The sequence below is a fragment of the Myotis lucifugus genome, unplaced genomic scaffold (assembly GCF_000147115.1).
Source record: "Myotis lucifugus unplaced genomic scaffold, Myoluc2.0 scaffold_44, whole genome shotgun sequence".
In the NCBI taxonomy this organism is placed as follows: Eukaryota; Metazoa; Chordata; class Mammalia; order Chiroptera; family Vespertilionidae; genus Myotis; species Myotis lucifugus.
The window spans coordinates 1,046,462-1,062,274 of NW_005871092.1; the positions used below are offsets into that span (position 1 = coordinate 1,046,462).

Sequence of the window (15,813 nt, forward strand, 5' to 3'; positions counted from 1 at the left end):
TACCTTTTAGTGACTAAGAAGGCATTGCACGTTGACTAAAGTGCCTCTAACTTCAGGTTCTGAAAAGACACTGAACTACCGTGAAGGCAGCCTTGTGTCTAAATCCAGCAACGCCATACCGGGTTGGGTTGGTTATCTCTCAGGTCTTTGAATAATACACTGGGTAGCATCTATGCCTGCTACGTTCCAGGCTCAGTGGTGTTTTATGTATGTTATTTCAGCATCCTCAAACAGTCCTGGGAGAGGTAGGTGCTGTTATTATTACTTCCACTTTCCAGTTGGAGAAAGTATAAAATTAAGTGACTGCTGAGCGTCACAGGGCCATTAGTAGGGCCTGAGAGAGTAGAGAGCTGATGCTCTCACTGAGTTTGCCATTTTTTCAATCCGTGGTGAGAAACCAGAATGACTGATTGTGGAAAATATTGGCATCTATTCCTTATCAAGTAGTCATTACTTCCCAGGCAATGCCCAGCATTCCAAAAAGCCATGATAAGCAATACCCTTCTCTTAGGATCCAGGCAAAAGAAGAAAGATTAAGCCTGACCAGTGTGGCTCAGTGGTTGAGTATTCACCCATGAACCAAGAGGTCACTAGTTCAATTCCTGTTCACTGTTTTGATTCCTGGTCAGCACACATGCCCAGGTTGTCGGCTCCATCCCCAGTAGGGGTGTGCAGGAGGCAGTCAATCAATGTTTCTCTCTCACTGATGTTTTTATCCCTCTTCCTTCCTCTCTCTCTAAATTAATAAAACAGATTTTAAAAAAAGAATGCTGACTGTTAATATTGTGTTTCAATTATGGGTGCTAGGAATCTCCAAATCAAAACATGCTTCCCCCTTTAAAACCATGTTCTGGTTTTATGTGTATCTTAGCCATATATACCAAAATATTGAAGGTGAGGCCCACATTCAATTTAAAGATTTATTTCTTTCATAACCTGTTTCTTTGGAACATACAGGAGATCAGGGATCATGCAGGTGCGCGGGTGGTATTACTGCTGACTCCCAGAGCTCCAAAAGAAGTGAGAATATAAACTTGTGAATTTTCCAGAACTGCCCCAGAATGAAGGGTGGCCCACCAAACTGTCTTAAGAGTTTTGTACTCCCTCCACAGAACTGATAGCTCATTTGGATGGATTTTTTTAATCACAAAATGATTTCACATCTCCTGAAATAAAGGAGACAGAGCAACCCGTGACCAGGAGAAAAATAAAGACAATGGGAAAGAAAGAAGGAAAAGAAAAAAGGGATTCGGGGACTAATACAAGGTGGCAGATGAGCTTCCCTTGTCCTGTACCATTTCTGTTTTAAATTTTGTAAACACTGAGAAATAAAAGAGTACCACATTTCAAACAAAGCAGAATCACTTTTCTCAAAAAAAAAAAAAATCTGAAGGACCAGTGACATTGGAGGAGCCATCCTCAGTGGCAAGAACAACAGCTTGGAGCTCGCCACACCCCTCCCTCCTCTGAATGAACACCTGCCTCTACTTCCCACAGCCCAGACTCAGCCACTCTGTCCAGTGGGATTTCTTGCTTGTCTGTGTAGGAACTGAGGTCATGGCCTATATCAGGGGTCCTCAAACTTTTTAAACAGGGGGCCAGTTCACTGTCCCTCAGACCGTTGGAGGGCCGGACTATAGTTTAAAAAAAAAACTATGAACAAATTCCTATGCACACTGCACATATCTTATTTTGAAGTAAAAAAAAAAACGGGAACAAATACAATATTTGTATTTGCATGTGGCCCGCGGGCCGTAGTTTGAGGACCCCTGGCCTAGATGGACCGCCACATCTGTCAGCATGGGGAGAAGCAGCACACTGCACGGGACAGAGAAAAGTGGTCCTTCCAGCTTCTGGTCAGAGGCACAGGTCCTTCTGCAGGGCCTCCCAAGGGGACTTGCCAGCCTGAACCAGCAGGTCACTGGGCCTCTCCTCCCAAGCTCCCCACCTGCCCGGGTCCTGGGAGTGTCCATGTCGGTTTCACAAAGTTGCAGGACCCCCCCCACTCCCTTCCTTTACGAATCACTCCTCCAGTACAACCAACCCTAGCAGAGCAGCCAGGAGCCCCGTGCGCCAGCATGGCCGGCAAAGCTGAAGTATACATACATCCTTGGACTTTTCTCCTATTTTTTTTCTCTCAGTCACATCTGCGCTTTGTTTTCTCTCATTTCAAATGTTTCCCAACACATCATGTTTAGTGAGGTGTTTAAGACAGACTGAGAGATGCTGTTGGAGGCAGTGTTTTATAGCACAGTTTGTACACTACTTTATTGCCAAATTAAAATAAAGATGTAATCTGGCAGACTCAGCCTGCTGCTAAGCCTGCCTTGGGTGGTTTTCTGTATTGAGGCAAGAAGATGGGGGGGGGGGACTGGCAATGAGGTGAAGAACTCTATCTCCATCCTCCCACTCACTTCATTTCCTAATGCAAAGAAACCAAAATAATAATAATAATAAATGAGCAGAATGTTTGGTCTCTCTACAGCTTAAATGGAAAGATAAAAAAAAGTACAGAAATAAAGATTTTGGCACTCCTATAATAAGTGGTTCACTTTTTCTTTGGAAGAAGTATAAGAGGTGGGACCTTCCATGATCACTATCCCTCTTCCCATTGGGTATAAAATGTCTGTAATGCCTGTCACGTTAATTTGCTTGAGATTCCAGGGCTTTCCAAAGGTACCTCCTCACACAGACCCATCAGAGGCCAAGAAACTCAGCTCCTATTTCTAATACTAAGTCCTCAATTGGGCTTCCCATTTGGTCAGGCTACTGCTTTAATTTAATTTTACTTCATTAGTTAATCTATTTATTTATAAATTTTAGGGTGGGGGAAGGGGGGAAGAGAGATAGAGATAGAGATAGGGATAGGGATAGAGATAGAGATAGAGATAGAGATAGAGATAGAGATAGAGATGATGATAGAGATAGAGATAGAGATAGATTTGTTGTTCCAATTATTTATTCATTGATTGGTTGCTTCTTGTATGTGCCCTGATTGGGGAATGACCCTGCAATCTTGGTGTATCAGGACGATGCTCTAACCAACTCAGCAACCCGCCAGGGCCCCAGCTACTTTTCTTGGAACCTCAAATGGAAAAGGCTCTGAACCTTTTCCTCCCAGTCATCCCCGTGGGGCCTGGAGAGCACATGCCAATTCAAGAAAATGTTTACTTCTTGGCCACCTCCCAGACCCTGACTACCACAGAGAGATGTCTCTCTCTAAGAGAAAAGACTTCAGCCATATTTTATGGATTTTGAGGGCATTTGGCCATACACATTTCTCTCTGATTAAATATTAAAAAAGAAAAATACACACACAAGAAAAACAAACAAACAAAAAAACCCTGGCTTCCTATGGAACTGATGGCCAGCAGAACTGCATCCTGGGCCAGAACGGACAATCTGCTCAACAAAGTCTTGGAGTGTCTTAAAATGCTCACATCAAAAAGCCTCCCCCAGGCCTTCAAGATGAAATGCAAATGGAGCAGGACAGCGCAGCCCACATGGGCTCCATCCTGGGAGCCAGCGATCCATGCTCTGTGCTCGTCCTCAGGGCCTTGCAGGTCTCATTCATGGAAGGGAAGAAAGGCATCGGCGGGGAAGTAAGGGGGAAACGAAGGTGGGATGTATCCAAAGGTGGGAGTGTATGCCTGCGTGGACTCGGAGGGGCACACAAGGAAAAAAGAGAGGAGGATTCTGCTCGGGGGTGAGTTCTGAAGGAGCTGCCACCTACACAGGATACTTTCTAAGAGACAGTACCTTTTGTCTGAAAATCCTGTCCACCTTACGTGGGTGTAAAACAGCATCCAGCAGAGACAACGAGCACTGAGGCTCAGCTCAGAGCTGGGAGTTTTGTGGCAGCAGCAATAGCAGCTGTCACAGAAAAAACTGATGAGCAGTCCGTGAAAGAATCAATGTTCCTTTTCCCGGGCAAACATGGTCATTGGTCTGCCAACACCAGCATGGGCCCTCCTTGGTGCTCAGGGCCGCATCTCATTACTGTTAAAAGCTCCCTGATTCATGGGTAATCGCCAGCTATTATTTCCATATCACTGACCCACCTGCGTGGCCACAGACTCTCTCCACTTGACTTCCAGCCAACCCCATTAGCTAATGGCTCCTCCGATGGCTACAGCCCCACTCCTCGTTCTGTGACTCAAGCCCTGAGATGTGGCGTTCTTCTCCAACCCCTCCTTGCACCAGCAGGTTACCCCTCTTTCTTCCAGCATGATTTCACCTTCATTCTCTCCTGGAGAAACAGAAATCTGCCCATCTCAAGATAGCACCCTTATATGAGACTCCTGCCAAGTACTACGTAAGGCCTTCTGTCATTTATTGAACTTTAACATGTGGTAGCAAAGTGTGGGTTTTCTCTGTGGGAAGATTGGTTAGCTTCTACAGAGCAAAGATCGTTAATGTTTCTTCCAGCTCCTAAATGACAGAGTTTATTTGGTGTATGATCACAAGATACTCTTTGGTCCAGTCCATAATAGCTATGCTATCATCCTAACTGGACTTCTGGCTTTTGACCATGTATTACCACAATTCACTATGATATTTCTACCAGATTAACTTTTGTAATCTGTAGCTCTGAACCCATCATTCCACTGACCAACATTTTCAAAAGATGCCTACTGAGAAGAACAAAAATGACTTTGCCTAACAACCAAATAGCCAATACAATGAAAAATAATCGAGCTTGTGTTCTAGAAGTGTATAATGAACTTTACCAAATTTCAGTTTCAGCCAAATAGTCAAGTTCACAATCCTGTAAACAGGGGTTTTCTAACTTTGTATTAGTGTTTGTGACATTCCTCTTGTGTAAGTGCGCCCCCCGCCCCCCGAAGAAATATGACATATTCATGAATGTCTAGGTAAAATAATTTCATGAGATCATCACTCCTGCACTGTGGGCTGCCCATTTCATATAATCCATCCAGCTACCTTGATTGGGCACCTATTAAATGTGGATGAGGGCATGCTCTTTTGGCCTCTCTTAGACTATGGGTGAACTCATGTGTATTTAATCTTCTCTCCCCAGATGGATTATGCTCCTTGCTAGAGTGATTTTATAGCAACACCACAGCATACAGAACACCTCAAATGGATGTGGACTTTAATATTCATGGTTTTTTTCCCAATCTTTTTGGAAGTGCCCCTGCAATTATACTCCTCTGTATGAACACATTTTACAGCAAAGGAAGCCAACACTAATAGCGCTCACTGTGAGTGGCTGAGCTGGGGCCACAGCCCGGAGGTCCTACCTCTTCCAGTGCTACCCACTCTACCACCGCGATCCAGGAGGAACTGCTTAAAGTGCTGGGACATGAAGGGTTACATCCTGGGGCATCTCCTCCACAGGATCGCAACGATGCACAGGGTTCCCTTGGCCAGGTAAATCTGGCCTTTGCTGTGCCTCTAGCATCTCGCGGAAAATTAACCAACTGCCAGATAAAACGCAATAACGCAGCAGATAAAATGACTAATATTCTGTGTCTGGAGCTTCTCAGCCTCGCCCGTGGCCACTGCGCCATCCGGGACCAGATGCACTGTGGCCTGACTCTGGAAACGAAACTGTACATTCTGCTGAAAGGGCAGCCAGGCTGCTCAAGAGGAAACGACTCCTAATTGTAAATCTTTTCTATTTTTAGACTTAATGTGCATTCCATTTGGCAGGAAGGACAGCATGAATAAAACTGCAATACCGAGAATTTTAATTTGCTTCCTACAAAATGCTCTGTCAGTAGAGACCTGGGAAAGGTGCTTCCAGCCTTCTGCCCCTTCAGGAAGAACCCCACGCATCGCCATGCTCTCCAGATAAAACCCGAGGGCATCCTCCTCACTCACAGAAGCCCGATATGTATAATTTCTAACACATGAGCCCTCTAAGGAGAATTCTAAGAATGACTTCACTGAGCCATGCGTTTCACAGACAATATTCCAATATCTCCCTATGTTCCTGTTGGCTTCTATGGCTAGAGTCTCTCTCCCATTTGCCAATGTATACTGGTATGTTGTTTCTTTTTCATTTTATTTTAATTGCATTTTATGTTGGTAGCCTTACATTCTACCAGGAATGTAAGGTCCTGAAAAGCAGGGGCTATATGTATTTTATAGTGTATCTGTAGTATAGGGTACATGATATATTTTGTAGTATGCATTCCACAGTATATATACACATACATCACACACACACACACACACACAGAGAGAGAGAGAGAGAGAGAGAGAGAGAGAGAGAGAGAGAGAGAGAGAGAGATTAAATAGCAAAACCTCATTCAATGCTTTCTTTAAAAAGTGGAACTCTCCTTCAATCCAACCACCAAGAGATGAAAAGTCCTGAGATAACCTGTTTCTGAATGATGTTCTCTGTGGATATTATTATTATTCCTCTCACCATTTTAGAAAGTTCGTAGTGTTCTTAGCCTTTGGCAGGGGGGTGGAGGGGTCATCCTTCCTTTTAAGTGTCTTAAAAAACCTATCCTGAGTCTTCATCTAGAAAAATGATCACCTCTTGACACACACAAAACTCATTCTCGAATTCCATGACCGTCTGGGGCTCCTAATGGCCTGAAACATCTACATTAAAAACTGCTTCTTGCCCTAGCTGGTTTGGCTCAGTGGATAGAGTGTTGGCCTGTGGACTGAAGGGTTCCGGGTTCAATTCTGGACAAAGGCACATGCCCAGGTTTTGAGCTCAATCCCCAGTAGGGGGTATGCAGGAGGCAGCCAATCAATGATTCGCTCATCATTGATGTTTCTCTTTCTCTCTCTCTTCCTCTCCCTTCCTCTCTGAAATCAATAAAAATATATTTAAAACAAACAAACAAATAAACAAACAAAAACTGCTTCTCCACATTGAGTTCCTTAGTGTCTGGCTTTTCCCTTGTGTGCTGGGTCAGATGTTTACAAGCTCAAGCCAGTGACCTGAGACCCGCTGTGCTGCCTCTTGTCCCACAGGCCCCCGGTTCAGGCGACTGCACAGAACAAAACTGGTCACGGGGAAGAAGTGTGGAGATGATCAACTAGGGGCTTCTCCCGGGAGAACCGTGCACTGTTGTCTCAAACAAGGTTCTGTGCTCACCTTCTGGTCTTGGCTGTACGCCAGAATCCAGTCCTCCTGCTTGGGGTGGAAGAGCAAGCTCTGGATGTAGAAGCTCAGCCGATACTTCTGATAGGTCGCTCCTTCATCTGAGCTGATCAGCAAACTGCTCTCAATCTCCGGGTCCGTGAGTAACATAATCTGCAGCAAAGAATTGTTGGGGAAAGATAATAACAGGAAGTTAGATTTACGAATTTCCAAAACGTAACAATGAGCTAACATTTTGACAAGGAAGGGAAAAGGGGCAGGCAAGGAACACCTGGGCACTCTGTCAGGGTGGCTCTCCTACCTTGACCCAATGACATCAAATGAGATTCACTACGGAATGAAGGAGGCAGGACAAGTTGGAAGGAAGAGAGAGAAACAGAAGACTGCATTTTCTTTGCTTCGATATGGCTCCTGGATGTTTTCTTTTCCCCAAAGTTATTTCCTTCATCTGAACTATTTCCCACTGTTCCCCTGACCTACTTTGCCTTGTTTACTTTAATTTGGGGGGGGGGGAGAGGGGAGATTAAAGAGCAAGAGTTGTAACACCTGTTGTTGGAGAGGTGGAAAGACATGGGAAGAGATGGAGTTCACAGGATTTTCTTGCTTGCACAGGCCTCTTGTTCATGTCAACAATATCCCATGTCATCTTACGTTTAGCCTGATTTTTTTGTTAGTCTTGTGTCAAAGGCTGGGTTTTCTACAGCCTTCTCTGTGAATTGTACAAAGGCCACTTTATCCTATTATATAATTTACTTAATTTATTTTGTTTACTGTCCACATACCCTCTACTAGAACTTAAATTTCATGAGAATAGAAGTAGTTTACATTTCTCTATTTTCCTCCCCCATAAGTGTGTTCCCAGCAGCTACAGTAAGACCTAGATTATATTATACTAGAAGCCTGGTGCAGGACATTCATGTACTGCAGGGGGGACCCCTTTTGCAGTCTGGGACCCCTCGGCAGACATCCCCCAAAGGGTCCTTAGCGCTGCCTCAGAAGCAGGAGAGGCTCCCACCACCGCTGATGCGCTCTCCAGCCATGAGCCCAGCTTCTGGCTGAGCGGCGCTCTCCCTGTGGGAGCGCACTGACCACCAGGGGGCACCTCCTGTGACGAGTGTCTGCCCCCTGGTGGTCCGTGTGCATCATAGCGACCGGTCGTTCCGCCATTCAGTCAATTTGCATATTAGCCTTTTATTATATAGGATACTCAGTAAATATGTCAAATGAATGAATGAATGGGAAGAGTTTACAGAGTAGTCACATGGACCTAGAAACATGCCAGGCACCGTGTGAGCACATATGAATGGAGGTCCCTGAGAAGAGTAGCTGGATCTCCCCATCAGTCGTCTTCCTGTCTACAAGAGACTATGCTCTGACTGTTGGAAACTTAATAGTGTCAGCTGCTTTGCACTCTCTCGCTCGGGTGGTTCATCTTGGTCAGAGCAGTAATGAACAATCCACAAAAGGAACACGATGGAGAAGCTGCCCGAACACTGATTTTTTTATTCTCTCATGCTATGCCTCTAGGAATGTGTGATGAAGTACCTCATTCCCCACTCTCTGCAGGTTCCTTTCACTCAGTCAAAGTGCACATCTAATGCCTCCTGACAGGTGGCCTTAATGCTACCTGCTGACTTCCTCCCCATCAACGTATTAATTGACACTCTCTGAGTTTGGTTCGGAGAAGCATGAAAGATGTGCTTAATGTGTGGCTGTATGAAGAGAAATCACTGTAGCCCAGGGTTTTTAAAGATTACCAGCTGAGGAGGCAGCAGTTCTAGGATAGGAAGAGCAAGAGAGAAAGGAAAAATAAAACAGAGCCATGTCATAGAAGAGTAGAGTGCCAGGCAAACACACTGAGATTTCTCAAGCACTTGGAGGCAGTCATATTAAAACCTTGGGATAGTGCCCTAGCTGGTTTGGATCAGTGGATAGATCATTGGCCTGTGGACTGAAGGGTCGTGGTTCAATTCTAGTCAGGGGCACATGCCCAGGTTGTGGGCTTGATCCCCATTGGGAGGCAGGGGGGTCATGCAGGGGATCAATGATTCTCTCTTATCATTGATGTTTCTATCTCTCTCTTCCTTTCTGAAATCAATAAAAACATATTTAAAAAAGAAAAAATTGGGGGGATAGTTAGTATCATCTTCAAAAGTGGTGTCCTGCAATGTCACTGCAAATGTCACATGAGGATTGCACACCTGACACACTCAGCCTGCACCGTGTTTATGTCAGGTGGGGATAATTGAAAGCTCCTTGCTGTTCTTTCAACCTCCCTTCTTTTTCCTTTTTCTTTTTTAATTTTTAAAATTGATTTTCAGAGAGCGAGAGCAAAACATCTCAAAACATGGATTGGCTACCTTCTGCATGCTCCCTTTTGGGGATCGAGCCCACAACCTGTGCATGTGCCCTGACCAGGGATTGAACTGGCAACCTTTTGGTGCATGGGACCACACTCAACCTCCCTTCTGGAAAAGGAGAAGAGGGATGTGGGGCAGGCAGTGTAACACTGCGGCTGCCGGTGCGTACAGACAAGATGGAAAGCACACACAAAATTGGAGACTAAATACCTCTCAATCCATGTTCCGGTCAAGCCACTGTTCCTCACCATAAGTCCTGGCAAAGTTATCATTTTCTTGTCTCGAGTTTACCATGCAGATAGGGTTCCCGCATTGGATGGCTGGCATGGAGCCATCATCTAACTGCTAAGTACCAACTCACATACATGACTCCATTAAAATCTCTTGCATGCATTAAACAGGGATGTTCATATGGCACCTAAATTCACAAGAATATTTCCAGGTGATTTCATATTTACTAGCACTAACAGGTGTTTTCCAATCAACCAATAAGTCATCAAATGATCACATTGCTTTGTGTCTCCAACCACAATTAACAATAACATATAGCATGATTTCTGCACTACTGCCCAAAGTAATTTCCATAATAATATGAAGTGGCTCAATTTTATAGGGCATCTATTGTCTCAGCAAGGTGATTTCCCCCCCTCCTCTGATATCCTATTTCCCTGTTAAGCAGAATATGTTATCCTCTCTTCCCACGAGTGCAGACCCCACCACTGCTTCTCCTGGCAGACCACTTCAGCAAAATAAAAAAACTGGGCCTGGCTTGGTTCAGTGGATAGAGTGTCGGCCTGCAGACCAAAGGGTCCCGTATTGGATTCGGGTCAAGGGCACATACCTTGGTTGCAGGGTCCTCCCAGGCATGGACTCTGGTTGGGGCTCCTGCAGGAGGCAACCAATTGATGTGTTTCTCTCACATCGATGTTTCTCTCTGTATTTCCCTCTCTCTCCCACTCTCTCTAAAAATCAATGGAAAAAATAGCCTCAGGTGAGGATTAACAAAAAGTAAAAATAAATAAAAATAATAAAATAAAAAACTGGGCCTCCAGAATATCCCCAAATCAAGCTGATTTTTATTTATCATTTATTTAAAATATCTTTGACAGCTATTTATGCTCCAAGTCATGAGTCTGTATAAGATAATTCTGCATCCAGGTGCTATTAAATGAGGGAGGGCAGAGGTAGAATAATGCAAATATCTCTCAAACACATGACAACTTAAGAGCGAGTAAATGAAACTCCTGACTTCCGTGGCAGCTTTTTCTGGGTACTAAAAACATGTAGACTAAAATCTCACCTTCTCTAAATGGCCCTCACTTAAAACCCTCTGTTTTGGAATTTGACATTTTAGAAATGATGGAAGATTCTAGGAAATACCCCCTATAAGATTTATAAGTGCCTGTATTACACAGACTTTTCAGGGGTTCTTCTTTCAAACCTCTGCTCAAATCCACTCAAAACAAACAGGTCAACTGGGATCTATTTCTACTTAGCCTTTTTTATTGCACAAACAACTCTGTAAGACCTCCAGTAGATGAATTGAAAATAAAAGAAAAATCAACTGCTCATGACCCTATCCTTTCAATAGTTTAAACAAGGTTAACGCTTCTTTCTACTTTATCCACATCTACATATCCTATCATAGATTTTTTATTCTGATTTTTAACTTAATATTTTAATTTCATATTATTGCCTATTTTCAAATCCAACTGAATGAAAAACACACCAATGCATGCACACATAATAATATACACCACTATAAACCATGTGTTACTTAATCAAAACCTTCAACTTCATTAGTTTACAACCAGCGCAGTGGTTGAACCATAGAAAGTATTTAATAAATTATTGTTAACTAAATAAGTGAAATCTTATTATTTCAGTCTTTAAACCTTTTAATAGTTTTATTTCCAGTGGGTTGAGTTTTGTTCTATCATTTTGTAGGTTACTCAAAATAAGTAAGTTAATAAGTAAACAAAGTCTTTAAGGAAAATATACATAGAACATGTTTAACCTATTTGAAAAAAAGAAACAATGTGAATAATACATGTGATCCCATTTGTAGACAGGAATGATGTCATTTATAAACAAATATGTTCTATCCCAGAAGGTATTATACTGTGAAATATCAAAATGGCAACCTCAAATTCATGAACACTCCTCAAAAATGTGTAGGTTACACTCCTTAAACATGTCCAATAATCACTGCCTGCTGGTTTACACTGGCTCTCTACTCCTTCTGGCTCATTGTGCGACTTTAAGTAAATGGTGCTTTGTTGTGTTTAATCCTCTGCATTCTGGACTATGATCTGAATGACAGGAATTTTGGAGGACTTTGTAAAAGGCATGGACCCAAACTCTGCACAATTCCTGAAGTGAGCTCTCTAAAAAGAGGGGCCATTATTTGTCTGACATACCAGTAGAGCTTGGGCTCTAGTAGAAGTCTATACATCTTTGTAAGTGAATGAACAAGTGAATGAGTGAAGAGGTGAATCCTCTTCATTCCTGAGACCCTGGGAGTCTGCGTCGTCCTAAGTAAACCCCTGCTGTTCTACTTGGAGGCAAGGAGGTTAAAAACAAGGGGAAGTGTATCTTTAACAGGAAAGTAATTATTCTGTTCAGATCAGCCCACGGGTATTAGAGCCAGTTTACTTATGCCTTGCAGGGCGTGCAGATGCTGTGTTGACTGCATCTGCAGATGAATTGTTTTCTATAGAACGTCAATAATGGCTACACAGGCTCCCACCACCCAACTCCAAGCTATCATTCATCATCCACTTCTGGAGGAGGAAAAAACTTTATTTGCTTTTCCTAGAGGTGACAAGTGAACATGAAATGCAATCTAGAGATTTCAACTATGTCACTTCTCACCTTTTTTTGAGTATTAGTCGTTCGGACATGTTAGTGTCATCAAAAATTAAATGCTTCTTCACTCTCTTTGACTTGTTCCAGATTCAACATATGGCTACATGATGTAACTCTACAAAAAGGTTGGATAGGAACTTTTTGATCCTGCTAGGTTGTCTACAAGGGACATTGCTCCTCCAGAAATGTCACTATTATTTAGTTTTTCAGACTCTTTTCCTAGGTGTGTTGTTTTGGGAATTCCATAATATAGATAGGGTGGAGTTAATAAAGAGCAGCTTCAATATCTATAAGCATATACTTTATCTCACCATTTCTTCAGTCCTAAAGCAAAGAATATTTATTTTATGTTTTGTTAATTTTTCCCCCTCTCATTTGTCTACTCCTTATCATCTGCGGATTGGAATCAAGAGGAGATAATGTACTGACGCTATATCTCTTGATTTGCTCAAGGCTTAAATCCAATTCAGATGACCATATCACAGGTGCATAATAAATACTTTTCATAATGATGATAATGAAAAATCGCAATAGCCCTAATTGGGCACTCCAGTTATCTACCCACTTTATCCAAACAAAATTCTACCTAGGAAAAGTATAACAGGCTATTTGCAGGCCTCTGGCTTCAGTATTAAAAACAAATTAAGCAAAGTGTAATCAGAGCAATTGAATAGTTTGCAGACCACTGTGGGTGATAAACTACCTATTCCCAATGTGAGCTGAATGTTTATCTTTCCCAGATGAATTGAAAGTGAAAGCAATGCATTCTTATCTGTTGACAACTGTTGGGCAGGCAGTAGTGGGAGAAGTTACACAGGATCTCAGAATGGTCCATGTAAAGGAAATCACTGAAATACAAACAATAGCGAGAAAAGGAGATGAAAGTGAGTAAATGGAAAATGTTTAAGTAAGTGAACACCGAGAAAAAACAATCTGTAGAAAGATGGACCCAGTGTGCAATCACTCATTCTAAATGCTACTCCCAACCCCCCAAACTCAGTGAAGCTCACCTTCTGCACCATCCATGGTCATTAACACAAAGTAGGCTCATTTGATACTAAAAGACCAAAAAATGTTTGGGCAATAGACCATCTACCTGTGTGACCTGAACATTAATTCACTGAAATTGCTAGAAAAACTTGGCATTGTATTCTAAATAGTTTATTCTGTGAGTTTACTTTAAAAACTCTTTTTAAATGAGGGCCTAATGACTTTTTATTTCTTAGGGGGAAAATTAGTTTTCAAGAAGTGTATAATAATATTTCAGTTCTTCATGTCTCTTACTAGCCTTGTCAGAAGACCCTACTTATTAATTATTATGTAACATTTATGGTAATTCATTCAATACCCCTTTTGACCAACTGTATAGAGTACACAGGAGAAGAGTAAGGTTCACCAGGAATGACCACATATGGGTTACACTCCTTGGAAATCAATTCAAGAAAAAAAAGTTTATATAAGATTCCTTCTCATTTCTCTTGGGATTACTGAACACAACCCTTTCCTAAGTCAATCTTAAAGGAAAAAACACCGCTTCACTGCAAGACTCTGCTTCCACAACTGTGGATGGCACTGACCTCCCACAAGGAAACAGAGGCCCATGTGTTTGGGCGAGTTGATCTGAAGGGCTACCCACGGAGCCCATGAACCACAGACCTGTTTTCCATAAGAAGAGCCCTGACCAAATCTTAAACCTGATCCCAGTCAATGTCGCCATGGGTGTGTGCACTTCCTCAGAAAAGAGAGAGTGTGTTTAGTGACAGTCATTCATACCATTAGAAGAAGAAGGAAAAACAAACCATAAATAGACACTATAATCACATAAAATACCATGGGGCTTGACTTCAAAGACAGATTTGAGTGTCATCTCAGCCACTCTGGAGAGCTCATAGCTCACTTAACTTCTCATGAGCCTCCATTTTCTCATTGACGGTAATGCTACTATAAAGAAGTGTACATTTATTGAGCATTTGTTGGGTGCCAGGCACGCCACTAAACCTTTACAATACGTCACTTCATTAAATTGTTAAAACACAGTTCAGATATATATTATTATGTCCATTTGACAGTTGGAGAAATGAGGTCATTTTCTCAAGGCCATGCAGTTGGTCAGTGGTAAAGCTATCCATGTGTAAAGATCTCTTTACACAGATCTTTGCATAAGTCTGTGTAAAGATCAGATCATCTGTGTGAAAGCAATGCTGAATTTTGAGCAAATGTTAATATTATGACTTCAAAAGGATGGCACATTTAGCACTATATGTTCTGCTAAAATGTGATAGCTGAGTTCTGGGAGAGAGAGAGAGAGAGAGAGAGAGAGAGAGAGAGAGAGAGAGAGAGAAAGAAAGAAAGAAAGAAAGAAAGAAAGAAAGAAAGAAAGAAAGAAAGAAAGAAAGAAGGAAACCTTATAAGTATCTCATAAAATATTGCCTAGCTGGGAAAATGGGGGGGGGGATTGCAATGGAAGGTAGGAGCTACACAAAGGAGACTCTATAACAAGATAATTGGTAAGAATATTCTTGAATAAATAAAGATTTTTTTGCTTTAAATATCAATTTATGGAACCAAAATACCCAGTCCTGTTTCACATTCAGATTTTCACAATAGTCCTAGCCTCCTTTTTCTTATCCTTCTATCATTGGTCCTCCAAAAAACTGTTTTCCTGTGCTTTATCATAGGATGGGTGAGGACTGGGCAAAAAGCTCTGACTTAATGATAGTATAGGGAGGGAAACAAACATTTCCCTATAAGCTACTTCTCAAGGAATTTTATATTAAAACCAATCAGAACAAAAGCAATATAACCCTTCTCCTAATAAAGTGATCCTATGTTTAATTAGCAGCAAAATATTAACTCATTTTTCTGGAGAAGCAGCTATCATCATATTAAGGGGATAGTAGAAAACACAAAATATTCATTAATGCTTAGCATGGTATCATCTTGTTTTCAAAAATGGCATTTTAGAGGAAAAGAATGATGTACAAATTTGAGATACGTTTTTATGATTGCAGTTACTATGGAGACTGATCAAATACCTTGAGAATCTTCGAGCCATGTTAAATATCTCAGCATTATTCTGTGGCCTCTGCTCAAACTCAATCAGAACACACTTCCGTGGTCATTACAAGTCACAAACTAAATTCTCTCCTAAATCCCCAAAGATCTATAAATGCCAAGAGGCTACATTATTTTTAAATGTTAGCTGCTATCAGAAGGAGCTGAGATACTGTGAGAAATGGGCATTCATCTTCTTTGCTCATGGGAAACTTTACGAGAAATGATGTTCATTTCATGATAAGAAATCTCTTTATTCCTCTAGAAATGATAAAAGGAGAAGAGGTGGGGAGAAAGAAAGAGCAAGAAAGGGAAGCTTTCAGTACATTTTAACCTCAATTTAGGTGAGGGACACAGCATTTTTGGTAAAATCTCTAAGTTGTGCATTTGATTGGAGAGTCTGAATAAATGTCAAGTTGAAAGTCAGGAAAATGAAAAGAA

General features: G+C 41.9%; 1 protein-coding gene across 1 annotated transcript in view; it reads right to left on the reverse strand.

The window, feature by feature from the left end:
* Nucleotides 1–15,813, reverse strand: part of SORCS1 (sortilin related VPS10 domain containing receptor 1) — a 290,995-nt gene that overhangs the window by 161,975 nt on the left and 113,207 nt on the right. The window contains exon 4 of the mRNA XM_006088177.3: nt 7,085–7,243. Within this exon, the coding sequence (XP_006088239.1) occupies nt 7,085–7,243 (159 nt within the window). The remainder of the gene's footprint in view (nt 1–7,084; nt 7,244–15,813) is intronic.